Genomic DNA, 27,818 nt, shown 5'->3' on the forward strand with positions numbered 1-27,818 from the left:
GACTCTCCAGTTCCTCAGGAGGCTGTGGATTCTTTTTGCCCACTACCTGGTGGTTCTGTGGCTATCTCAGGCCACAAACCTCCCAGATGCCTGGCCTCCAGATAAACATGAAATGGTCATGGAGGTGGTCCTGGGCTCTGTGAAGGAGGAGGTGGAAAAAGCAAAGGAAAGTTGTGTCCCTTCTGAAGGGGCAATGGTGGACATTGTGAATGGTGAAGGGAAGGTTTTTGTGGGTGAAGAGTGAGTTATGCCATATATACCATAAGCATAGGTCCTCAGCCTATATGATGTGCCACCATTAATGTGGCTTCTTTCTTGTCCGGGCAAGCTTGATTTATGGGCTTTGTCATTTTTTTAAGCAGGATAAAGGCTGATTTTTTTTTATTTCTGCAGTAGACTAGAATAAGCCCAGACAGTCCCACTTCCATTATACCACCGGAATGTGACGGTCAGTGACCACCGTGCCATCACTTACCTGTATGCTTACACGTAACAGAATGATGGAACACTTACACGGTTTCTTTACATCTTCTGGGGTCCACTCCGAGATTAGACATTATGGCGTAATTACTCAGACGGGAATATAAAACAGAATAAAAAAATAAAAGCTATAATGCAATAATTAGATGCAATCAAAAGCTTTTATTATGAAATCATACCGGGGAGTATCCGCACCATATAGATGTAACATACAACAAACCACCGCAGATGGAACCCGGGTGACTCTAATGCACATGGTAATGTACAGGGTATATATGGATAGGATCTTGTATCAGAAAACACTCGGCACTCCTTATCAAGATGAGTGTCTGCAACAAGTTAGGCAAACTAGAAGAAGTGAAAACACGTTCCAATGGCCGCCATACTGTCATGCAGCAATACAGATTGTGCAAACTGGTATTAGACATTCACATTTACACAAAGCACAAGATACTAAATAAACAGCAGAAAAAAGACCTAAGCATTTGGGATGTATTATTTAGGAAGTAAATAGAGGTACATTAATGAAAAGCATGAGTAACAGTCATCAGTCTGCTTGTGAAGGTCTCTAGAGTGGAGGCCTCTTGGAATGTGCAAGGCAGTGAGTTCCATGGTCAAAGCTAAACGTTCAACCCATAAATGAATTACAGGAGATTCTTGGTACTGCTGGTAACAGTCCTTCATCTGTAGAAGCCAGCAAGCAGGGCAGTAAGGAGGCAGAAGCTGCTTCTAGTACCGTGGACCATGTAATGTTAGGCTGGGAAGGTCAGTTAGCCAATTATGAAATAGATTTGTCATCTTACAGGCAGCCAGTGAAGGGAGCAGAGAATGGGTGTTATGAGGCAGGAACGGGCTGGTTAGGTAACAGCTTGGCTGCTGCATTCTGTACTAGCTGCAAGCTCTGTAATTCTTTTGCTGGGTGACCCAGGTAGATGGCATTGCAGTAGTCTATGAACTTCTGAGGGAATCAAGTGCTTGATTCTGGCTATGGTCCACAGATGGAAGAATGAGGATTTGTATGTGGCAGATACCCAATGTCAGTGTCAGCCACAAACCAGGACATCACAAAGATTCAGCACATGTTCAGTATTTTGCAATTCTGAACACCAAAGCATAAATCCAGATGGTTGGTAAAGCTGTAGTCTTGTCCTTTGCTGGTGAGCTTCTATTATGTTTCACAAAGACTGAATCACAGCCAACTGGCATCATCCACCCCTGGCGCTCAGCTAGACAACCATTTAGGATTGGTATTCGGTTCTCAGTACATGGAGCAAAAAGCAGGTCATCTGCATAGCAGTGGTAGACCAGGCCATGATGTCTGATTATATAACCCAGTGGTAGCATGTATATTTTATAAAGCTTAGGAGATAGGATTGACCCTTGAGGAACATTGCATGACAGTGATAATTATACTCCAGAAGATTTAAATGGTTCCGTATTTGGGTAATGTCTAATATGTTCAACAAGAGCGGATTTATTTCTCTCTCAGCATGAAAATGGCTTCTCACCTGTGAAATCGCTGATGTTTAACAAGAACTGATTTCCGTACAAAACATTTTCCACACTCGGAACAGGAATACGGCTTCTCACCTGTGTGACTTCTCTGATGTGTAACAAGAACTGATTTCTGTGCAAAACATTTCCCACACTCGGAACAGGAAAATTACTTCTCACCTGTGTGACTTCTCTCATGTCTAACAAGAACTGATTTCCGTACAAAACATTTTCCACACTCAGAACAGGAATACGGCTTCTCACCTGTGTGACTTCTCTGATGTGGAACAAGATCTGATTTCTGTGCAAAACATTTCCCACACTCGGAACAGGAAAATGACTTATCACCTGTGTGTCTTCTCTCATGTTTAACAAGATGTGATTTCTGTGCAAAACATTGACCACACTCAGAACAGGAATACGGCTTTTCACCTGTGTGACTTCTCTGATGTGGAACAAGATATGATTTGTATGCAAAACATTTCCCACACTCAGAACAGGAGTACGGCTTCTCACCTGTGTGACTTCTCTGATGTGTAACAAGAGCTGATGTCTGTGCAAAACATTTCCCACACTCAGAACAGGAATATGGCTTCTCACCTGTGTGACTTCTCTGATGTTTAACAAGATGTGATGTCTGTGAGAAACATTTCCCACACTCAGAACAGGAATATGGCTTCTCACCTGTGTGACTTCTCTGATGTGTAACAAGAGCTGATGTGTGTGCGAAACATTTCCCACACTCAGAACAGGAATATGGCCTCTCACCTGTGTGACTTCTCTGATGTATAACAAGAGCTGATTTGTATGCAAAACAGTTCCCACACTCAGAACATGGAAATGGCCTCTCAGCTGGCTGATGGGTAATAGGCTTTGTGTTCTGTGTAATACATTTTGCATCTATAGAACAGGGAAACTCTATATCTACTGTCAGAGCTGTAACAGATGCACCAATTTTAGAGTGATCAGGAGAACATTTCCCAGGATCAGGGGGATAAGCTGATAGAGCTGGATGTATAATTCGGGTAATGGGGTTATCTCCTGGAGAATCCTGTATACTGCCATTATCTTTTATGTCACAATGCGGGGATAACATTAGATGTCCTTCTGAGATATTCCTGCTTGTGTGTCCATCTGCTGGAAATAAAATACATTATGGAAATATAAAAGCAGACAAGACCCAGGGTGTTACAGGATGCAATATATAATTCTATAACTGACATTTTTTACCTGTAATCATTGCTTTTATGTTTATTACAAAACAAGGATGCTTAGACTGGAACTTCGTCAACAATGAACACTCATGTGGGATTACTAGAGGTGACATGGACGCTCATGTGCGATTACTAGACGTGACACGGACGCTCACGTGGGATGACTAGATGGGACACGGACGCTCACGTGGGATGACTAGAGGTGACACAGACGCTCACGTGGGATGACTAGAGGTGACACAGACGCTCACGTGGGATGACTAGAGGTGACACGGTCGCTCGAGTGCGATTACTAGAAGTGAAACGGATGCTCGTGGGATGACTAGAGGTAACACGGACGCTCACGTGGGATTACTAGAAGTGACAAGGACGCTCACGTGGGATTACTAGAAGTGACAAGGACGCTCATGTGGGATTACTAGAGGTGACATGGACGCTCATGTGGGATTACCAGAGGTGACATGGATGCTCATGTGGGATTACCAGAGGTGACAGGGACGCTCATGTGGGATTACTAGAGGTGACAGGGACGCTCATGTGGGATTACTAGAGGTGACAGGGACGCTCATGTGGGATTACTAGAGGTGACATGACGCTCATGTGGGATTACTAGAGGTGACATGGACGCTCATGTGGGATTACTAGAGGTGACATGGACGCCCACGTGGGATTACTAGAGGTGACATGACGCTCATGTGGGATTACTATAGGTGACTTGGGCTTTGCAATAATAAAACAGCAAAGAACAGACAGTGCTGTCCTGTTTGCGCACTAATAAATAATATATAACCTTTATTAAGTACAGTAAAGTATGTAAGATAAATCAGTGATATATTAAACACAAAGGTAAATGTATAAAGGTGAATAATGTAATAAAAAAACAAGTGTATTTGTTGTTACACATCGGCATGTATATTATATTGGGTGATAACTGATTCAGTGCTGGTAATCCTGGTCAGTAAGAATAATATTAATATATTACACCCATACGAGAACGGGCTAAATTACATTCAATAATATTGTGGCAGAGTTTCCTCCAGCGGTAATCTCAATGTAACATCATACTGTATGTATAAACACTTTATGGGGGGGATTCAGTTCATCGCAAAAACTCCCTAACCAATTAGCAGCAAAAAGTTATTAGTACTAATTCTCCATAGGTTTTACTGCAAGATTTTAATTCTGCGCACAAATGTCTGCGCATTGAGCGGTGTTAGGAGGAACTCTTTTAAAATAAGAGTTTACTTACCGATAATTATATTTCTCGTAGTCCGTAGTGGATGCTGGGAACTCCGTAAGGACCATGGGGAATAGCGGCTCCGCAGGAGACTGGGCACAAAAGTAAAGCTTTAGGACTACCTGGTGTGCACTGGCTCCTCCCCCCATGACCCTCCTCCAAGCCTCAGTTAGGATACTGTGCCCGGACGAGCGTACACAATAAGGAAGGATTTTGAATCCCGGATAAGACTCATACCAGCCACACCAATCACACCATACAACCTGTGATCTGAACCCAGTTAACAGCATGATAACAGCGGAGCCTCTGAAAAGATGGCTCACAACAACAATAACCCGATTTTTGTAACAGCAACTATGTACAAGTATTGCAGACAATCCGCACTTGGGATGGGCGCCCAGCATCCACTACGGACTACGAGAAATAGAATTATCGGTAAGTAAATTCTTATTTTCTCTGACATCCTAGTGGATGCTGGGAACTCCGTAAGGACCATGGGGATTATACCAAAGCTCCCAAACGGGCGGGAGAGTGCGGATGACTCTGCAGCACCGAATGAGAGAACTCCAGGTCCTCCTCAGCCAGGGTATCAAATTTGTAGAATTTAGCAAACGTGTTTGCCCCTGACCAAGTAGCTGCTCGGCAAAGTTGTAAAGCCGAGACCCCTCGGGCAGCCGCCCAAGATGAGCCCACCTTCATTGTGGAATGGGCGTTTACAGATTTAGGCTGTGGCAGGCCTGCCACAGAATGTGCAAGCTGAATTGTACTACAAATCCAACGAGCAATAGTCTGCTTAGAAGCAGGAGCACCCAGCTTGTTGGGTGCATACAGGATAAACAGCGAGTCAGATTTTCTGACTCCAGCCGTCCTGAAAACATATATTTTCAGGGCCCTGACTACATCCAGCAACTTGGAGTCCTCCAAGTCCCTAGTAGCCGCAGGTACCACAATAGGCTGGTTCAGGTGAAACGCTGAAACAACCTTAGGGAGAAATTGAGGACGAGTCCTCAATTCTGCCCTGTCCGTATGAAAAATTAGGTAAGGGCTTTTATAGGATAAAGCCGCCAATTCTGACACACGCCTGGCCGAAGCCAGGGCCAACAGCATTACCACTTTCCATGTGAGATATTTTAGGTCCACAGTGGTGAGTGGTTCAAACCAATGTGATTTTAGGAACCCCAAAACTACATTGGAGATCCCAAGGTGCCACTGGAGGCACAAAAGGAGGCTGTATATGCAGTACCCCCTTAACAAACGTCTGAACTTCAGGAACTGAAGCCAGTTCTTTCTGGAAGAAAATGGACAGGGCCGAAATTTGAATCTTAATGGACCCTAATTTTAGGCCCATAGACAGTCCTGTTTGCAGGAAATGCAGGAAACGACCCAGTTGAAATTCCTCTGTAGGGGCCTTCCTGGCCTCGCACCACGCAACATATTTACGCCAAATACGGTGATAATGTTGTGCGGTTACATCCTTCCGGGCTTTGATCAGGGTAGGGATGACTTCATCCGGAATGCCTTTTTCCTTCAGGATCCGGCGTTCAGCCGCCATGCCGTCAAACGCAGCCGCTGTAAGTCTTGGAACAGACAGGGTCCTTGCTGGAGCAGGTCCCTTCTTAGAGGTAGAGGCCACGGGTCCTCTGTGAGCATCTCTTGAAGTTCCGGGTACCAAGTCCTTCTTGGCCAATCCGGAGCCACGAGTATAGTTCTTACTCCTCTCCGTCTTATAATTCTCAGTACCTTGGGTATGAGAAGCAGAGGAGGGAACACATACACTGACTGGTACACCCACGGTGTTACCAGAGCGTCCACAGCTATTACCTGAGGGTCCCTTGACCTGGCGCAATACCTGTCTAGTTTTTTGTTGAGGCGGGACGCCATCATGTCCACCTTTGGTTTTTCCCAACGGTTCACAATCATGTGGAAGACTTCTGGATGAAGTCCTCACTCTCCCGGGTGGAGGTCGTGCCTGCTGAGGAAGTCTACTTCCCAGTTGTCCACTCCCGGAATGAACACTGCTGACAGTGCTATCACATGATTTTCCGCCCAGCGAAGAATCCTTGCAGCTTCTATCATTGCCCTCCTGCTTCTTGTGCCGCCTTGTCTGTTTACGTGGGCGACTGCCGTGATGTTGTCTGACTGGATCAGCACCGGCTGACCTTGAAGCAGAGGTCTTGCTAGGCGTAGAGCATTGTAGATGGCCCTTAGCTCCAGGATATTTATGTGAAGTGATGTCTCCAAGCTTGACCACAAGCCCTGGAAATTTCTTCCCTGTGTGACTGCTCCCCAGCCTCTCAGGCTGGCATCCGTGGTCACCAGGACCCAGTCCTGAATGCCGAATCTGCGGCCCTCTAGAAGATGAGCACTCTGCAACCACCACAGGAGAGACACCCTTGTCTTTGGTGACAAGATTATCCGCTGATGCATCTGAAGATGCGACCCGGACCATTTGTCTAGCAGATCCCACTGGAAGGTTCTTGCGTGGAATCTGCCGAAAGGGATTGCTTCGTAGGAAGCCACCATTTTTCCCAGGACCCTTGTGCATTGATGCACTGAGACTTGGCCTGGTTTTAGGAGATTTCTGACTAGCTCGGATAACTCCCTGGCTTTCTCCTCCGGGAGAAACACCTTTTTCTGGACTGTGTCCAGGATCATCCCTAGGAATAGAAGGCGTGTCGTCGGGATCAGCTGCGATTTTGGAATATTGAGAATCCAACCGTGCTGCCGCAACACTATCTGAGATAGTGCTACCCCGACTTCCAACTGTTCCCTGGATCTTGCCCTTATCAGGAGATCATCCAAGTAAGCGATAACTAAAACTCCCTTCCTTCGAAGGAGTATCATCATTTCGGCCATTACCTTGGTAAAGACCCGGGGTGCCGTGGACAAGCCAAACGGCAGCGTCTGAAACTGATAGTGACAATTCTGTATCACAAACCTGAGGTACCCTTGGTGAGAAGGGTAAATTGGGACATGTAGGTAAGCATCTTTGATGTCCAGAGACACCATATAATCCCCTTCTTCCAGGTTTGCAATCACTGCTCTGAGTGACTCCATCTTGAATTTGAACCTCTGTATGTAAGTGTTCAAGGATTTTAGATTTAAAATTGGTCTCACCGAGCCGTCCGGCTTCGGTACCACAAAGAGTGTGGAATAATACCCCTTTCCCTGTTGCAGGAGGGGTACCTTGATTATCACCTGCTGGGAATACAGCTTGTGAATGGCTTGCAATACTGCCTCCTGGTCTGAGGGAGATGTCGGTAAAGCAGACTTTAGGAAACGGCGAGGGGGAGACGTCTCGAATTCCAATTTGTACCCCTGAGATACCCCCTGAAGGATCCAGGGGTCCACTTGCGAGTGGGCCCACTGTGCGCTGAACTTCTTGAGACGGGCCCCCACCGTGCCTGAGTCCGCTTGTAAAGCCCCAGCGTCATGCTGAGGACTTTGCGGAGGCGGGAGAGGGCTTCTGTTCCTGGGAACTGGCTGTGTGCTGCAGCCTTTTTCCTCTCCCTCTGCCACGATGCAGAAATGAGGAGCATTTTGCCCGCTTGCCCTTATGGGGCCGAAAGGACTGCGCCTGATAATACGGCGTCTTCTTATGTTGAGAGGCTACCTGGGGTAAAAATGTGGATTTTCCAGCAGTTGCCGTGGCTACCAGGTCTGATAGACCTACCCCAAATAACTCCTCCCCCTTATAAGGCAATACTTCTATGTGCCTTTTGGAATCCGCATCACCTGACCACTGCTGCATCCATAACCCTCTTCTTGCAGAAATGGACAGCGCGCTAACTCTTGATGCCAGTCGGCAAATATCCCTCTGCGCATCACGCATATATAAAAATGCATCTTTTAAATGCTCTATAGTCAGTAATATACTGTCCCTATCCAGGGTATCAATATTTTCAGTCAGGGAATCCGACCACGCCACCCCAGCGCTGCACATCCAGGCTGAGGCGATTGCTGGTCGCAGTATAACACCCGTGTGAGTGTATATACATTTTAGGATATTTTCCTGCTTTCTGTCGGCAGGTTCCTTTAGGGCGGCCGTATCAGGAGAGGGTAGTGCCACCTGTTTAGACAAGCGTGTGAGCGCTTTATCCACCCTAGGGGGTGTTTCCCAACGTGCCCTATCCTCTGGCGGGAAAGGGTATGATGCCAATAACCTTTTAGGAATTATCAGTTTTTTATCGGGGGAAACCCACGCCTCATCACACACTTCATTTAATTCCTCGGATACAGGAAAAACTACAGGCAGTTTTTTCTCACCAAACATAATACCCTTTTTAGTGATACTTGTATTATCAGAAATATGCAAAACATTTTTCATTGCCTCAATCATGTAACATGTGGCTCTACTGGAAGTCACATTCGTCTCTTCGTCGACACTGGAGTCAGTATCCGTGTCTGTGTCTGCCATCTGAGGTAACGGGCGTTTTAGAGCCCCTGATGGCGTTTCAGACCCCTGGACAGGCACAAGCTGAGTAGCCGGCTGTCTCATATCGTCAACTGTCTTTCGTAAAGAGCTGACATTGTCATGCAATTCCTTCCATAAGCTCATCCACTCAGGTGTCGACTCCCTAGGGGGTGACAACTCTATTATAGGCAATTGTTCCGCCTCCATCTCATTTTCCTCCTCAAACATGTCGACACAATCGTACCGACACACCGCACACACACAGGGAATGCTCTGATAGAGGACAGGACCCCACTAGCCCTTTGGGGAGACAGAGGGAGAGTATGCCAGCACACACCAGAGCGCTATATATAGACAGGAATACCACTATATAATGTGCTTTTCCCTTTATAGCTGCTGTTATTATCAAAACTGCGCCAAATTAGTGCCCCCCCTCTCTTTTTTTTTTTTACCCTTTTCTGTAGTGCAGGACTGCAGGGGAGAGTCAGGGAGACGTCCTTCCAGCGGAGCTGTGATGGAAAATGGCGCCCGTGTGCTGAGGAGATAGGCTCCGCCCCCTTCTCGGCGGCCTTTTCTCCCACTTTTTGGTGAATTCTGGCAGGGGTTAAAATACATCCATATAGCCCTGGGGGTTATATGTGGTGTATTTTCGCCAGCCAAGGTGTTAATATTGCTGATCAAGGCGCCCCCCCCTAGCGCCCTGCACCCTCAGTGACCGGAGTGTGAAGTGTGCCTGAGGAGCAATGGCGCACAGCTGCAGTGCTGTGCGGTACCTTGGTGAAGACTGATGTCTTCTGCCGCCGATTTTTCCGGACCTCTTCTTGCTTCTGGCTCTGTAAGGGGGCCGGCGGCACGGCTCTGGGACCGGACTCCGAGGCTGGGCCTGTGTTCGATCCCTCTGGAGCTAATGGTGTCCAGTAGCCTAAGAAGCCCAATCCACTCTGCACGCAGGTGAGTTCGCTTCTTCTCCCCTTAGTCCCTCGATGCAGTGAGCCTGTTGCCAGCAGATCTCACTGAAAATAAAAAACCTAAAACTAAACTTTCACTAAGAAGCTCAGGAGAGCCCCTAGTGTGCACCCTTCTCGGCCGGGCACAAAAATCTAACTGAGGCTTGGAAGAGGGTCATGGGGGGAGGAGCCAGTGCACACCAGGTAGTCCTAAAGCTTTACTTTTGTGCCCAGTCTCCTGCGGAGCCGCTATTCCCCATGGTCCTTACGGAGTTCCCAGCATCCACTAGGACGTCAGAGAAAAAGGCTTTTTAGATGTTTCCTATGGTATTGTTTTACTGACCTATAGTTTCCTACTGTATTGTCTTACTGACCTATAGTTTCCTACTGTATTGTCTTACTGACCTATAGTTTCGTACTGTATTGTCTTACTGACCTATGGTTTCTTACTGTATTGTTTTACTGATCGAGGTATCTCTGTAATGTCTTACTGACCTATATAGTTTCTTACGGTATGGTCTTATTGACCTAGTTGCCTTCTTTATAGTCTTACGGTTTTCTTCTGTATTGTCTTGCTGACCTATAGTTTCCTACTGTATTGTCTTACTGACCTATAGTTTCCTACTGTATTGTCTTACTGACCTATAGTTTCTTACTGTATTGTCTTACTGACCTATAGTTTCCTTCTGTATTGTCTTACTGACCTATAGTTTCTTCTGTATTGTCTTACTGACCTATAGTTTCCTACTGTATTGTCTTACTGACCTATAGTTTCCTACTGTATTGTCTTACTGACCTATAGTTTCCTACTGTATTGTCTTACTGACCTATAGTTTCCTTCTGTATTGTCTTACTGACCTATAGTTTCTTCTGTATTGTCTTACTGACCTATAGTTTCCTACTGTATTGTCTTACTGACCTATAGTTTCCTACTGTATTGTCTTACTGACCTATGGTTTCTTACTGTAATGTTTTACTGATCGAGTTATCTCTGTAATGTCTTACTGTCCTATATAGTTTCTTACGGTATGGTCTTATTGACCTAGTTGCCTTCTTTATAGTCTTACGGTTTTCTTCTGTATTGTCTTAGTGACCTATAGTTTCCTACTGTATTGTCTTACTGACCTATAGTTTCCTACTGTATTGTCTTACTGACCTATAGTTTCCTACTGTATTGTCTTACTGACCTATAGTTTCTTACTGTATTGTCTTACTGACCTATAGTTTCTTCTGTATTGTCTTACTGACCTATAGTTTCTTCTGTATTGTCTTACTGACCTATAGTTTCTTCTGTATTGTCTTACTGACCTATAGTTTCCTTCTGTATTGTCTTACTGACATATTTTCCTACTGTGTTGTCTTTTCTTACTGTATTGTGTAACTGACCTATAGTTTCCTTCTGTAATACAACAAGCAAAAAATGAGAAGGCGCTATTTCACTTTGGTATTAATATATTTTACTGATATAAAGATCACAATACTATAAATGTAAACATATACCGGCTGGTATGACAATTAAAACACAATTAATAACATACATTCTAAATCATCACACAGTGATATATTCTCATTAATCACCCTTAATCAATCAGAACCATCACTGCTTACACTGAATATATTTACTTGTATATTGATATTATCCTTTATCACAATATACTTAGACTAATCTACACCACTAATCTAATGATTAAAAAATATATAAGAGATTTCAGATAGATTTCACAATAGATTTAACCAATGATTAGTAGGTTATGCATGCATGCAATCTCTTAAAAAGCTGTAGAATGGAATAGTATATTTCCAGTTCCAACTGCACAATGAGTTAATTTGTATTCAGTATGTCCCTTATGCATACATTTATTAATTAGAGGTAGTATGCAAGCACGATTCCTCCTTTTCAAACAAGAACCTCCAACCACTTTCCTTCTTGTGGGAGGTATGAATCAAATTAGGTCGGCAGTGTTGGATTCAGTCCAGAAATAAATACATTAGGCAAATGTTCTCTACCAAACCACAGCCTTTAACCAGCCACTTCTTGCACAGTTGTTTTGGTTAATTAGGTGAGGCACATATAATCAGGTAAGTTGTTATAATGTGATGCGTTTCCACAAGGACTAGAGTGCATTTAGCAGAAGCACTCACTAGCAACTTTATCCTTGATGGCCGCTACAGGTGCCAGCCTGATTGATAAAAAAACACTCTCCTTCTCCTGTGCACTGGGGTAGGGAGAAAACAGTTCACCAGCCGGTATTGAGGGTTTATGAGCCACACTAATATTTTTTTTTGTATAATCTGTTTTTATTGAAACAAATACAGACTTATAACAGCTTGTGAACATATCTGAACATCAATCGTCAGCAAGTTAAAGTGGCAAATTAAGCATATACAGATTAATAGCCGATTATTCAGTATAGTTATAGTCCGTATTAACATTTTGGATTAAAAGAAAACATGATAAAGCATAGATGAATAACAAGAAAAAGAAAACAACAGAAAAGTGAGGTGACTGAACCGAGTATATTGAAAAAGGGAGAGTAAGATATTTGTAATGAGATGGGGGTTGGGCATACTGGTCCGGGGCCTTTAGCAAACCAAACCAGGGAGTGTCTCTTGCCGCTCACTCACTTCACAGAGGAAATGTAAGACTTATACGACTCAGATGTCTTGTATTCTATCCAAGGCCACCACATAGCAGTAAATTCTGAACGTCTGTCTGCAGCGCTCAATAATACATCTTCCATGTTCATATAATAGTCTAGTCTGGAGAACCAGGTATATCTTGTAGGAGGACTGATAGATTTCCACATTGTGGGGATCACTGCCGTGCGGCGTTGCCAAGATGTCGTAGTAAAGATGTCTTATAAGTAGAGATTGGGGTAGTGGAGTGGTTTAGTAGCCAAAAGGCCGGATCAGATGGGACAGAAATACTTAGGATATCACCGGAAATAGATATTACATCATCCCAGAAACTTTTAATAAGGGGGCAGGTCCACCAGATGTGTAGTAGAGAACCTAAATCTCTATGACATCTCCAGCAGGTAGGTGAGATGGATGAGGAAATGGCGTGTAGAAGAGTGGGGTGTCTGTACCATCTCATCAGGATCTTATACTGCGTTTCTCTGACCTGTATACAAATGGAGCTCTTGTGGGCTTTAAGAAAGACAGAGTCCCATTCCCTGTCGGAAAGTGAGATGTTCAAATCGCTCTCCCATTTTTGGGTAAAAAGGGGAGGGGTAGGGGAGTCAGACGAACTGAGGAGCTTGTGCAGGGAGGATATAGTATGTAGGGGATTCATGGGGGGTCACGCACATTTTTTCAAACGCGGTCAGTTCCCTTGATGCCTGACGGTACATGTTATCTGTGTGTAGAAAGTGTCGGACCTGCAGGAACTTCCAAAAATCTGTTTGTGGAATCTCCCATTTCTCTCGTATCTCCGAGAACTGTTTAACCCCAGACGGGTGAACTAGCTGACCCGAGTCCCTCCAATGCCCAGTTTTGATAATACCCCAGTGAGAGGCCAGGTGGAAAAGTCGAATTGCTCAGAAAGGAGGTGAGGGGGCCAATAATAGAGGAGATACAGGATCTACGTCGTGTCCCCTTCCAAAAAGAAAGTGTAGGAGAAATAGTCGGGTGGGGGTATAGTAGTTTGGGCAAGGTCGGGAGCCAAGGAAAGATTTCTGGGAACTGTTGTAGGCATAAACCTTCTAAGACCACCCATTGTTTAATCTCCCGACTCCTGGTCCAATCTAAGACTCTATTTAAGAGGATTGCTTGGTAATAAATTTTAATATCTGGGAGCATGAACCCACCTTTCTGAGGTGGTCGAGTCAGGATGGATCTACCAATCCTAGGTCTTTTACGACGCCATATAAATTGCTGGATCAACGATCTCACAGTCCGAAACCAAGAGTCGGGGATCTGAATTGGCAGGGTCTGAAGGAGATAGAGCAATTTGGGTAACGTGTTCATTTTTACAACGTTGATTCTACCAAGCCAAGAGAGATTGTGGTATTGCCATCTGCAATAATCATTTCTCATGGCCTGGAGAATAGGGTGGAAGTTCAAGGGCAATAGACGTGAGGAGTCGCTAGACAGCTGGACTCCCAGGTATGTAATATGTGAGTCCCTCCATTGAAAGGGGAATGTGGCTTTCAGATCAGTCAAGACCGAGTGGGGGGTTGAGATATGAAGGGCATAGGATTTAGATGTATTGATTTTAAAACCTGACAATGAGCTGAAGATGTCCAACTCACTCATCAGGTTAGGAAGTGAGAGCGCTGGGTCTGTGACCGTCGTCAATAGGTCGTCTGCAAATAGAGCAAGTTTGTAGTCTATATCACCTATTCTTAGCCCCCTGATCTTGTCGTTTGATCTAATAGCCCTGGCCAGGGCTTCAATACAAAGAACGAAAATCAGGGGGGATAGGGGGCAGCCTTGCCTCGTTCCATTACTGATAGGGAAATTGTCTGAGAGGGTCGCGTTGACCCGTACTTTAGCCGATGGTTGTGTATAGAGTGATAATATTCTATGGAGAGCTCGTGGGCCTAACCCAATATGCTCCAGCACTGCCCTCATGAAATCCCAGTTCACCCTGTCGAAAGCCTTTTCGGCATCTGTGGACAGCAACACAGTAGGCGTCTTGCTGCTAGACGCCAAATGGATGAGATTTAGAAGTTTGGTCGTATTATCTTTAGCTTCACGACCGGGGACGAAGCCCACCTGGTCGTTATGAACGAGCGATGGGAGAAATTCGTTCAATCTAAGAGCCATTAATTTCGCAAAGAATTTGAGATCTAGGTTAAGCAGGGAGATGGGCCTGTAACTGGAGCATACTGAGGGGTCCTTTCCTTGTTTAGGGATCACCGTAATGTGGGCCTCAAGTGATTGTTTGGTGAAGTGAGTTTCAGCGGAGATGGAGTTAAAGGCCCGCAGTTATTTAGGAGCGAGAACTTCCTTAAATATCTTATAATAGGTGGCCGTGAAGCCATCTGGGCCCGGACTTTTACGTAGGGGAGCAGTAGAGATGACATGTTCCACCTCAGTCAAAGTGAAAGGAGCTTCCAGGGATTCCAGGTCGGAGTTTGACAGCTGAGGGAACGCGTCAGTTAAATATTTCCTGGATCTCATCATGTTTGAAAGAGGGTCGTGGGACTGGGAAGGGTCACCTAGGTTATATAGAGTATTATAATAATTTTTAAAACATGCTGCTATCTCCGGAGACTTAAAGCATACGGAACCTGTATTATTTTTCATTGAAGGAACAAAGGAGGCCAGTCTCTGGGATCTTAGTGCCTGGGCCAGCAGACGGCCTGGTTTATTCCCCCACTTATAATATTTGCTATTGCATTTACGCAAGGAGGCTTGGGTTTTATTATTAAGGGTTGATCGGAGTTGTGTCCGGGCTGCGGACAGCTCCACCAAATCCGATGGGGTCAGGGAGGACTTGTGGCGAGATTCCAAGGAATGTATTTTATGTAGTAGTGTGGTGACTAAGGCCTGACTGTTCTTCTTCACAAATGAGCCTAGTTGGATCAGTTTACCCCGTATAACACATTTGTGTGCCTCCCAAATCATGATTTCGGAAAGTTCCCCAGTATCATTAATGTCAAAATAGTCAGATAATGCTTTATCTAGTTCCGATTTGCAATGAGTATCATACAAAAGGGATTCATTAAGACGCCAGGTGTTCGAGAGGGGGCCGATAGGGACAGGAAAACTGGGGCATGGTCTGACCATGTAATGGAGCCTATGGAGGCGTCCACTATTAGGGGGAGGTGTTTATGGCTTAAGAACAAGTAGTCTAGGCGAGAATAAACCTGATGTGGGCGCGAGAAAAAAGAGAAGTCTCTGTCAGTGGGATGTGTAACCCGCCAAGAGTCAGCCAATTGAAATTCATGGAAGACCTTCCTAACCTGCCTATGTCTGTGTTCAGAGAATTTAAGGGCTGGTGGGGAGGTATCGATGGATGGGTCCATGGGCCAGTTTAGGTCGCCTCCCAGAACTACTATACCCCGCATAAAGGCTTCAAGTCGGGGAAGGTGGGACCGGAAAAAGGATGGTTGGCCTTGGTTTGGAGCCTAGAGAGCTATAAGGGTATATGCCTGGGAGAATATATTGCATTGGACTACCAGTAATCTCCCTGAAACTAGTTTATGGACAGAGACATTAGACACTTGGAGGGCCTTGGAAAAAATTATAGCGACCCCCTTGGATTTACTTTCAGGATTGTTGGAATAAAAAGCAAGGGGGAAATTCCAATTTACCAAGGAAGGCCCGCGAGCAGAGATCTTAAAATGTGTCTCTTGAATCTACTCTGTCAGATCGTAGCGTCCGAAGTAAATGGGACCGTTTCTCGGGGGTGTTAAGCCCTTTTGCATTAATCGAGGTAAATTTAAGTATACCTGGGAGAGACATCACATCATCTCATAACACAAAAAAGTATAGTACTCGGACAGTTCACCAAGGAAAATAAAAAAACGGTAAGGGAAAGAAGAGTGGAAAAAAGAGCAAGTCACAGAAAATACAAACATCATAAACATAGAAACATCCGCAATGGGGAAGCAGGTAGGTATGTTAACCAGCATCCCCATGAGGCACAGTGGCCGTGTGCGGGACTGGGGTAAGGGAGTCACCCCTACAGGCACTATTTGCAACATAAACATCGTAAGAGAACACTACTGACTAAATAAGGTTTATAATGATCAATAGTATTAAATCGATGGAAACAGTTAACTAACTTCTAATAGAGTCCCATCACTGAACTCAAGAACTGAAGATGAGACCGGGGGGGAGGGCACACAGTAAAACGAGGTCAAAGTGGCACAAGGCCGCATAGAACGTGCCTCACCCGATACATCACAGTTAGGATGATCAGTCTTCCCGAAGAAAACAAAAGAAATCAATTGGCAGATTAGTGGAGAGCAGTTTCTTCAGGTAGGGGAGGAATCCTGGCGCGTGGGAAGTGGTTTTGAAGATTTCTTTTGAGAGCTACCGACCACTTGCCATGGCGCTCCATTCCCCGTTGGTTGTGGTGGGTGTAGATCCGGGAGAATGAAGTCCCAGGGGTGGGAGACCGAGACCGGAGCAGAAGGTGGGGAGGTCAGATGGAGTATGAAGAGTGAATATCTTGCCAGAGGATGATACCTGTAGGCTGAAAGGGAAACCCCATCTGTATTTCAGCTGTCGCTTGCGGAGTTCTTCCGTAAGGGGGCGAAGGATCTTCCTTTGTTGCAGGGTATGCCAGGAGAGATCCTGAAAGATGGAAATGGGGTCGCCGTTGAATTCCAAGTCATCTATATGACGTGCTTTATTCATAATTTCTCCCTTCTGGGAATAATAATGAAGGCGACATATGACGTCTCGGGGTCGATCGGAAGATAGTCCCCTCGGCTTGAGAGCGCGATGTGCTCTGTCGAAAGTTATGACGGTAGCTGGGTCATTGCCTAAAACTGTGTTGAAGATTGTCGTCAAGGCATCTACTAAGCCTGTCTGGGGGACCTCCTCTGGAATACCTCTCACAAGGACATTGTTCCTCCTACCTCTGTTATCCAAATCCAATACACGGGTCCGCAATGATCTGATCTCATCTGACTGGGTTTTAATAACCTCCGTTAAGGATCCAAGAAATTTATCAGTGGAGTCACGATGCTCTTCCAGCGTGTTCACCCTATCGGAGAGCTGTGAGATATCTTGTTTGATTGATGCCAGCTCTCTTCGCATGGTGTCTTGGAGATCCTGCTTAGTGGGGAGTGTTTTCATAAATTGCAGGATATCTTGAAGAGAGGTATCACTGTGAATATGTGAAGTAGATTGCTCCATCATTAACGGAGAGGCTGAGGAGGCAGAATGGCAGGAAGATGGGCTGGAGGGGGAGAGGTTTCCGGAAAGCCTTGCAGGAGTAGGTTGTAGGAATGATCTCAATCCTGGTTAGGTCGCGGTCTCCTTAGGTTGTGCAGCGTTACACTTCTTTTTCCCGGATCTGACCATGCTTAGAAGTGAGTAAATGAATACGTGATTGCAAAAGATATCATAAGCATAATTTCAGTGTTGTTTGGTACGTTCTGAAGTGCCTACAGCATGGTGACTCCCAATGGAATGGCATTAACACGCCATTAATTGATGACCGCTGTTAAGATATCAGGCCTGCAGTGGGCGTTGGATCTTTCCTCTTCGGTAATGTAGAAGCAGATATGAGGCATCCGCATCGTCGGCCCCCAGAGGGCGATCCGCCTCTTTTGTAAATTCTATCAGGCAAGTGCAAGAGAGCTAAAGTAGCACATGTATAACTATGTATATGGGTAGGCCCCTAGGGGGAGCTCCAGATCAAGATATAAGCCTCAAGAGGCACTGCCACTGGAAAATAGGAGTTGGGCCCACTGGACCATTGAAGTGTAAAATTAGAACCGCAGAATAATAATAAAGCACCCTCTAAGGGACTCAGCAAATATAGTGGGGTACGGTGAAATAAATGGTGGAGTTCATCCGAGGGGTGTATTCACATCAAGTGCGCTGTGAGTAATATCTCTGTGTGATAGTGTGGTAATCACCCCCAGGTGGTGTTTGGAAAGGTGCCACCTATCAGGCCCGCCACGGGTGGAGAGGGGTTTTATATGTGGAGCTGAGACTCAGAGGTGAGCGCTTGGGGCCCGCCGCGTCTTCGTTCCGGTCCCGGAACTCGCGGCCAGGCCTCTTCTGAGCTCCAGTCCCCGGTCCACCGATGCGGAGCGCGGAGGCCCTGGCTGTTGGGCCCGCACAGGGAGCGGCTGTGGGTGACTGCTAGCGGGTGGGAGAGGCGCCGTATGCGCTGCAAGGCCGTCGGACGGTGAGGGACTAGCGGGCAAGGTACACTCACCAGCCGTCACCTCCGCTGAGTCCGCGGGCCTTCAGGGCCGCCGTCTCCGTCGCCGTGTCTCGTCTGAAGGGTCACCGTCCTCCCGTCCCGCAGGTTCCGCCTCCTGGCTTCGCCGTCTCCAGATGCAATCAGGTGCGGGCTTCAACTCCGGGCTCCCAGGCAGGGACGCTACACTCGGCCGAGTGTCGATTCCGGGTAGGGATCTCTACTTTAGCCCCCGGCTTCACAGGGAGGGGTAGGCCACAACCCGCAGAGACTCCGTAGTCGCTACCCCCCAAGATCAGCCCCAGAATGTTGTAGGGCCGGTGAGAGATCGGGTCAATATTAATTAGAAGCAAAATGATGAGAGGGTTAGCTGGAGCTCCTAAAAAACCCTTCTATTCAGCTTGCTGGCCAGACCACGCCCCAGCCACACTAATATTTGTAGCAGATGATGGAGAATGCTCTCCTGACTCACAACTCCTCTGGTATGCCCACAAACGCGTTTCTCCGCCTCAGGGTCCGTTTCAGCGGCTTCATCAGTGTGTAAAATAGCTGCCCGTCACCTCAGATCCCTAAATACCGTTTTTTCCGGTTCGCACATGCGCACTGCGCTCGCGGTTCAAACCTTGTTTCCAAATTTGTTCACTGGGCATGCGCACTGCGCTCGCGATTCAAGCCTCGTTTCCAAATTTCTTCACTAGGCATGTACAGTCAGCGGGCTTATAATCCAAGCCTCCTTTTGAACTCACTCAGTCTGGAAATAATTATATCAAATACAATATCTACCTCTAATGAGTAATCATTTCTCCTCATTAATTAATATCTATACATATGCACAACTAACTTTACATTTATATTATTATAACGGTGAGATGACAAAAACTTTTTTCTATCAGTGTTGTAATTCATATAATACATTTACGTACTTGCCATCTAGTGGCCAATATTCATATGACACCCCTCAACCTGTATCATCTCTAATTTATTTATTCATTTTATTTATAGGCTCAGATAGTTTATTGGCCTTTATATTAGAATGACCAATCTATTACATAAGTCACATGATCACATTTCTACCCCATAGAATATATTATAAAACCACCCATTTATTATTATATAATTGTATTTATATTTAGATTAAATTAACCAATCCTCCTAGCCTTATATTATACACTCTATTTTTGGATTTTTGACTTATAGACCCCTAATCTAAACAGTCCTTCTTCAATGCCCCATTTAATCTACATCAACAATCTAGCCCTCAATGAACATTTATCATTTATCAATAATTCCATCAATTCATCATTCAGTATGGCTCCTTTATATTTTATATTTACTATTTTATGTTTTCAACCAACCAACAGCTCTCTCAATATATATATTTATCACCAATTCCCTAAAATCTATTCCACTAAACTCCGTTTAGCTCCACCATGTCATTAAGTCCTCCCGGCACCAATGTATCCATTTTGTAGATCCTATAAGCCTCTCTCCTACATAAAAGATTGAACCGATCACCTCCCCGTGCAGTGTTCTTAACCTGTTCAATAGCTACCATGCTACTGTTGTCAAATTGAGAATTCTGACACATTATTATATGACTTGACAGTGGGTGTTTTGCGCCCTTAGATACATTTCGCCGATGTTCCATGTATCTAATATGCATGGTGCGAGTGGTTCTCCCAATGTATTGTTTACCACATTGGCAAGTGATCAAGTAAACAATATATACAGAGTTGCAGTTTAGAAATTCCTTTATCTGGAATTATTCACCCGTATTAGAAGATGTGAATGTCACCCTCTTTCTCGGTGCATTTTTACAGGACAGGCAATTCAGCTTACCACACTTGTGGAATCCTAGTGGCCTTTCTGGAAGCCACGTGTTTTTTTTGGTGTATTGGATATTTTAGATCTTTCAAAATGGCTCGGCACCAAAATTGAACGCAGATTATCTGCCTTCCTAAAGATCATTGGGCCCTTTGGATCCAGTTGGGGTTTGAGAACTTCATCTAACAATAGAAGAGACATATTTTTCTTTATGACCCGTTCAATTTGGCGGGCACACCCATTATATTGTGTGGTAACCAACATACTCCTTTTATTGTTATCCTCGTAAATAAAATTTTCCCTTTTCTTTTTTCTTTTTGGTACCAATAATGTTTCCCTATCTATTAATTCTACTTCATGAAATTATTTTTCTAATAGATCTCGAGGATACCCCTGTTCCTCAAATGCCAGCATAAGAGTTTTTGCCTGTGTTTGATAAGTCAGTAATGAAGTACAATTTCTTCTGATACGTACAAATTGTCCCCTGGGGATATTTTCCTTCCATTTTCTTTTATGTGAACTGTCAAATTGAAGATAATTATTTTGATCTACAGATTTGATATATGTTTTAGTTGTTAGTTTGCCATTCTGTACTGAGAGTGCTATATCCAAAAAACTGATCTCCGTTCTGCTAAAACTGTAAGTGAATTTTAAACCAAATTGGTTATTATTAAGTCCTTCCATAAATGTCACAAGTGATTCTAAATCGCCACCCCAAACAAAAATTAAATCATCTATAAACCGGCCATAGTAGACCAGATCCCCACCGAGTCCGCCCCCCCCCCCCCCCCCCCCCCACACATGTTGGTCTTCAAATACCCCCATGTACAGGTTCGCGAAACTCGGTGCAAACCTGGCCCCCATGGCCACACCCTGTGTCTGTAAATAAAACTGTGAATCAAACAAAAAATAATTGTGTGTTAATATAAAGTGAATAGACTTCAACAAAAAATCACGAAGAGAATCCGAGACCCCACCTTTTACTAGATATCCTTCTATTGCTTTTATGCCACCTATATGTGGAATATTGGAATACGGTGATTCAACATCACATGTCACCAGATAGTAATGTTCTCTCCAAGTGACTTGGTTGATTAAATTCAAAAAATGTTATGTTTCCTTAATGTGTGATCTCAGATTCTCCACATAACCCTGCAAGTGATGATCTACAAAAAATGATAAATTGCTAGTGAGACAACCCACTCCTGAAATAATAGGACGCCCTGGTGGATTTACAAGTGTCTTATGAATTTTGGGCAAATAATAAAATGTGGCCGTGATGGGATGTGGACATAACAAAAAAGGGAACGTCTCCTTGGATATGGCACTCCCCGCAAGGGCATCATCAAGCAAATCAATATATTCTCTTTGGAATTCAGTGGTGGGGTTATTTTTTAGCTTACAATAAAACGAGATGTTACTAAGTTGTCTTGAACATTCACACAGATAATCCTCTGTATTTAATATAACAACCCCACCACCCTTATCCGCCGATTTAATTGTTATATCTTTGTTTTTATGAAGGTCTTTCATGGCCTTTCGTTCCCCAGGGGTCAAATTGTCCCCATATGTCTGCTTTTCTGCCCTTTCACAGATACTTCTAAAACTAGCAAGGGTAGATTTATAAAAACTTTCTACATACGGACCTTTATAGTTCAATGGGTAAAAGTCTGAACTTTTTTTGAAGGTTTTAGTTACATCGTAGATTGGGACAGTAACAGCTGCATCCTGAGTAGGACCTCCTGCCCCCTTCTGTTGTAATGATTCTAATATCTGCACAGCAATATCATCATCCCTATCCAGTACAATGGGGTTTTCATCTACTTTATGTGCTTTAAGGGTTTTAAGTGCAAAATAACGCTTACGACTTAAGGTCCGTACATATCTGTTCAATTAATTAATTCAATTAATTACTAGGAAGGAAAATAAAATGGAAAGGGATGTTGTAGACTACCAGAGTGGAAATGCAACAAGAAAGAATTCATCCGGATATAACAAGGTCATATGTTCCCCTCAATGAGTACACTGGTGGAAAGACTTCAAAATAACACTGTGTCGACGCGTTTCGGCACACTGCGGCGTGTTTATCAATATAAAACAGTGTTGTTATATCCGGATGTAACTTTGTCAGCTGAAATCCATCTCTGTTTTCCACCCTGGGTACGATTGGTTGTTTGTTTATCTGTATTTTTTAAATAAAAGGGGTTTTATCTTGCCCTAATTTGGCTTCCCCTCTTTTAATTTCACACAAACATTTCCCATGAGTGGCATCCATCCACATCATATGGCCTAAAGAAAAATCAAGTGACTCCTCCTCTAAAGAAACCTTTACGTGTTTTCTACCATACTTTTGCAAGTAAGCATACATGTAAGAACCCCATGTCAAGTTATCATCACATCATTTCGGGTGACCCCATAAGAAGGTGGACGTCTGATTTATATTGGGACTTTCTCTCCATCACTTATTGTCTCCACTGCACAAGGGAGAAGAACTCTTATCACCAACAGTATTACACTATATTGTGTTTTATTTCTTTGTTTCATGCATTTACCGTCAACGTGAGGATTACTCAAGTGAAGGGACATTTGGAGCGCAAACAGTGAGATCGTACCTTTTCTTTTTTTCTACTGTTTGTATAGGTTGGTGATCTATCAGGTATTATCCGTTTGCTGCTCCTTTACTGCGCCTTAAAGGAGAATTCTTTCTTGTTGCATTTCCACTCTGGTAGTCTACAACATCCCTTTCCATTTTATTTTCCTTCCTAGTAATTAATTGAATTAATTCAACAGATATGTACGGACCTTAAGTCGTAAGCGTTATTTTGCACTTAAAACCCTTAAAGCACATAAAGTAGATGAAAACCCCATTGTACTGGATAGGGATGATGATATTGCTGTGCAGATATTAAAATCATTACAACAGAAGGGGGCAGGAGGTCCTACTCAGGATGCAGCTGTTACTGTCCCAATCTACGATGTAACTAAAACCTTCAAAAAAAGTTCAGACTTTTACCCATTGAACTATAAAGGTCCGTATGTAGAAAGTTTTTATAAATCTACCCTTGCTAGTTTTAGAAGTATCTGTGAAAGGGCAGAAAAGCAGACATATGGGGACAATTTGACCCCTGGGGAACGAAAGGCCATGAAAGACCTTCAGAAAAACAAAAATATAACTATTAAAATCGGTGGATAAGGGTGGTGGGGTTGTTATATTAAATACAGAGTGTAACGATTTCTAGAGTTCTCTGTGTGTGCGTGCTTGGAAAGATGTCAGCTGAAGCCAGGTGAAAATTAAGTAAAGTTTATTGTAGAAAAAGTGATAGTAAAAATAAATATAAACTGGATCCTTGATTACATGGAACAAAACACGATAAATAGAATATTTCAGGTTGAACATAGATGCAAAATAAACATGAAAATATCCGGGTTTAAATCAAGCAGGGGAAAAAATAACATACCAAAAAACGAAGTGATCAGGCAGAAATGGAAACAAACTGCAAATAATAGTCCAGGAATGTAGATGCTGAACCGGCAGGGTAAGAAGTCCAGAAGCAAGGCACATGAATTGGCAAACTGCAGGGAAGTCTCCAAGATGCATATAAGGCAGAATCTGGACAAGGTTACTGGAGAGAGCCCAGTCTCACTCCAGACGGAACCACAATGATCTGCAACTAGGTGCCTGTGAGCTGGAGTTAAATAGCAGCACCAGGTGTTGGGCTCCAGGTGCACACAATCAGGTAATTACCCTGCAGAGGCAGTGTGCAACTGCCATTCAGACCTGAGGCAACAAGTGAGACCCCTAGAGGCAGGAATGAGGTAATGCAAGGCAAAACAAACACAAATATTCGTAACATTATCCCCCCCTTAAACAGGCGGATTCCAGACGCCTCAAAGTTCACCTTCTCTTCTTTTTTCCTCTTTTCTTTTTGGGTTGCCTAGACCTACTAGAAGGTGTCACAAAGACACTACTTGGCAATACAGGTCCATCAATAACAAGTCTAGGATCATACAGAAGCTCACTCTCAGAGTCGGAGCCACAACCCAGCGGTAGAACTGACTTCTTATTTTCCTGTATGGAATCAAGAGCGGATGGTAAATTTGTAGATGCTAAACTTGCCGAGCAATCTGTGTGAACACCTAGAGATACCTGCCCACATCTGAAAAACTGAGGGTGCTCCCCAGACTGCAAAGGCAGGTTCTCAGACGGGCACACCTTAATAGACTCATCTAGGAGAGTGAGGACAGTTGGTGGACAGAATCTTTCGGTCACAGCTTTGAGGAAAGCGGGCAAATCTTGTAACACTGGATCTCCCTTATCAATAAGACCATTTACCCACTTCAAGGCCCTCCCTCTGAATCTCATACATAAGTTAGCAATGATATCAATAGGGGACAAGTCATCAAAACTCAGAAAATATCTGAAGAGAGCTAAACAGTGAGAGATATTTCCATAAAAATAAGGCAGTTCCTCAACGACTTGGGTTTCCAAATTAGATTTAACATCAGGGAGGATAGACAACTGTGGCCTCCCAGACAAGACGGACTCTTCTTGCACCCTAGACGGAGAAGTCTCAGATGGCCTCGGCTGGGCAGATACCTCGGGCAAATCTTGGATCTCGGGCATGGCAGGCACCTCTATCTGGTACTGGACAGGCGGAACCCCCTCCTGGGGCTGGACAGACGGAACCCCCTCCTGGGGCTGGACAGGCGGAACCCCCTCCTGGGGCTGGACAGGCGGACCCCCCTCCTGGGGCTGAACAGGCGGACCCCCCTCCTGGGGCTGAACAGGCGGACCCCCCTCCTGGGGCTGGACAGGCAGAACCCCCTCCTGGGGCTGGACAGGCAGAACCCCCTCCTGGGGCTGGGCAGGCAGAACCCCCTCCTGGGGCTGGGCAGGCAGAACCCCCTCCTGGGGCTGGGCAGGCAGAGCCCCCTCCTGGGGCTGGGCAGGCAGAGCCCCCTCCTGGGGCCGGACAGACCTTGGCCGGACCTCTGGCAAGGTGGACACCTCTCGGACCTCTGGCAAGGCGTGGACCTCTGGCAAGGCGGGCACCTCTCGGACCTCTGGCAAGGCGTGGACCTCTGGCAAGGCGGGCACCTCTCGGACCTCTGGCAAGGCGGGCACCTCTCGGACCTCTGGCAAGGCGTGGACCTCTGGCAAGGCGGGCACCTCTCGGACCTCTGGCAAGGCGGGCACCTCTCGGACCTCTGGCGAAGGGGACACCTCTCGGACCTCTGGCGAAGCGGACACCTCTCGGACCTCTGGCGAAGCGGACACCTCTCGGACCTCTGGCGAAGCGGACACCTCTAGGACCTCTGGCGAAGCGGACACCTCTAGGACCTCTGGCGAAGCGGACACCTCTTGGACCTCTGGCGAAGCGGACACCTCTCGGACCTCATGCCGTGAGGCAAGGGCAACAGGGACCTCATGCCGTGAGGCAAGGGCAACAGGGACCTCATGCCGTGAGGCAAGGGCAACAGGGACCTCATGCCGTGAGGCAAGGGCAACAGGGACCTCATGCCGTGAGGCAAGGGCAACAGGGACCTCATGCCGTGAGGCAAGGGCAACAGGGACCTCATGCCGTGAGGCAAGGGCAACAGGGACCTCATGCCGTGAGGCAAGGGCAACAGGGACCTCATGCCGTGAGGCAAGGGCAGCAGGGACCTCATGCGCGAAGGCAAGGGCAGCAGGGACCTCATGCCCGAAGGCAAGGGCAGCAGGGACCTCATGCCCGAAGGCAAGGGCAGCAGGGACCTCATGCCCGAAGGCAAGGGCAGCAGGGACCTCATGCCGAAAGGCAAGGGCAGCAGGGACTTCATGCCCGAAGGCAAGGGCAGCAGGGACCTCATGCCCGAAGGCAAGGGCAGCAGGGACCTCATGCCCGAAGGCAAGGGCAGCAGGGACCTCATGCCCGAAGGCAAGGGCAGCAGGGACCTCATGCCCGAAGGCAAGGGCAGCAGGGACCTCATGCCCGAAGGCAAGGGCAGCAGGGACCGACACCCCTCCTGGGGTCGCAGGGCCGGACACCCCTCCTGGGGTCGCAGGGCCGGACACCCCTCCTGGGGTCGCAGGGCCGGACACCCCTCCTGGGGTCGCAGGGCCGGACACCCCTCCTGGGGTCGCAGGGCCGGACACCCCTCCTGGGGTCGCAGGGCCAAACACCCCTCCTGGGGTCGCAGGGCCAAACACCCCTCCTGGGGTCGCTGGGCCGGACACCCCTCCTGGGGTCGCTGGGCCGGACACCAATCCTGGGGTCGCAGGGCCGGACACCAATCCTGGGGTCGCAGGGCCGGACACCACTCCTGGGGTCGCTTGGCCGGACACCCCTCCTGGGATCACAGGGCCGGACACCCCTCCTGGGGTCGCAGGGCCGGACACCCCTCCTTTCGAAATTTGAGCACCACAGTGGCTTAACTGAGCAGAATATGGTACTATGGCAGAATGAGGAAAGCTCTTTTTATGTTTGCGAGCAGGACATAACTGAATAAAATGTCCCGACCTGCCGCAATAAAAACAGAGCTTCTTATCCCTTCTATGTCTCCTTTCTTCCTCAGAGAGGCTGGGTCGTGGAAAACTCCAAAACTTGCCTTTGCTTACGCCAGAAAAACAGCAGCCAGAATTGAGAGCACCAGACTGATCTTCTCCCCTTTTTTCCTGCGTCTCCTTAAAGGGAGCAGGTAATCTTACTGAACCTTCAGGCAGAGCAGACAGTATCTCTGAAGATAGGATTTGAATACCCTCCAGTTTCTCTCTGAAATCCACCAGCAATGCAGAACTCAAAAACGGCAAAAACTTGAGAGGCAGGGAACCTTTCTGAAGTGAAGCCATTTTATGAGATTCAGCTGAATCAAAACAAAACTCCTGCACACGTTTATTTTGGCAGATCATTCTGTAACGATTTCTAGAGTTCTCTGTGTGTGCGTGCTTGGAAAGATGTCAGTTGAAGCCAGGTGAAAATTAAGTAAAGTTTATTGTAGAAAAAGTGATAGTAAAAATAAATATAAACTGGATCCTTGATTACATGGAACAAAACACGATAAATAGAATATTTCAGGTTGAACATAGATGCAAAATAAACATGAAAATATCCGGGTTTAAATCAAGCAGGGGAAAAAATAACATACCAAAAAACGAAGTGATCAGGCAGGAATGGAAACAAACTGCAAATAATAGTCCAGGAATGCAGATGCTGAACCGGCAGGGTAAGAAGTCCAGAAGCAAGGCACATGAATTGGCAAACTGCAGGGAAGTCTCCAAGATGCATATAAGGCAGAATCTGGACAAGGTTACTGGAGAGAGCCCAGTCTCACTCCAGACGGAACCACAATGATCTGCAACTAGGTGCCTGTGAGCTGGAGTTAAATAGCAGCA

At 45.8% G+C, this 27,818-nt stretch overlaps 1 protein-coding gene across 1 annotated transcript in view; it reads right to left on the bottom strand.

Moving 5' to 3' along the window:
* Positions 1–645: 645 nt before the first annotated feature.
* The window catches only part of LOC134984521 (zinc finger protein 391-like), a 60,232-nt gene continuing 33,059 nt past the window's right edge, over positions 646–27,818 (bottom strand). Inside the window, exon 3 of the mRNA XM_063950087.1 lies at positions 646–3,111. Coding sequence (XP_063806157.1) covers positions 2,144–3,111 — 968 coding nt within the window. The 3' untranslated portion in view covers positions 646–2,143. The remainder of the gene's footprint in view (positions 3,112–27,818) is intronic.

This window comes from Pseudophryne corroboree (assembly GCF_028390025.1).
Source record: "Pseudophryne corroboree isolate aPseCor3 chromosome 3 unlocalized genomic scaffold, aPseCor3.hap2 SUPER_3_unloc_6, whole genome shotgun sequence".
Taxonomy (NCBI): domain Eukaryota; kingdom Metazoa; phylum Chordata; class Amphibia; order Anura; family Myobatrachidae; genus Pseudophryne; species Pseudophryne corroboree.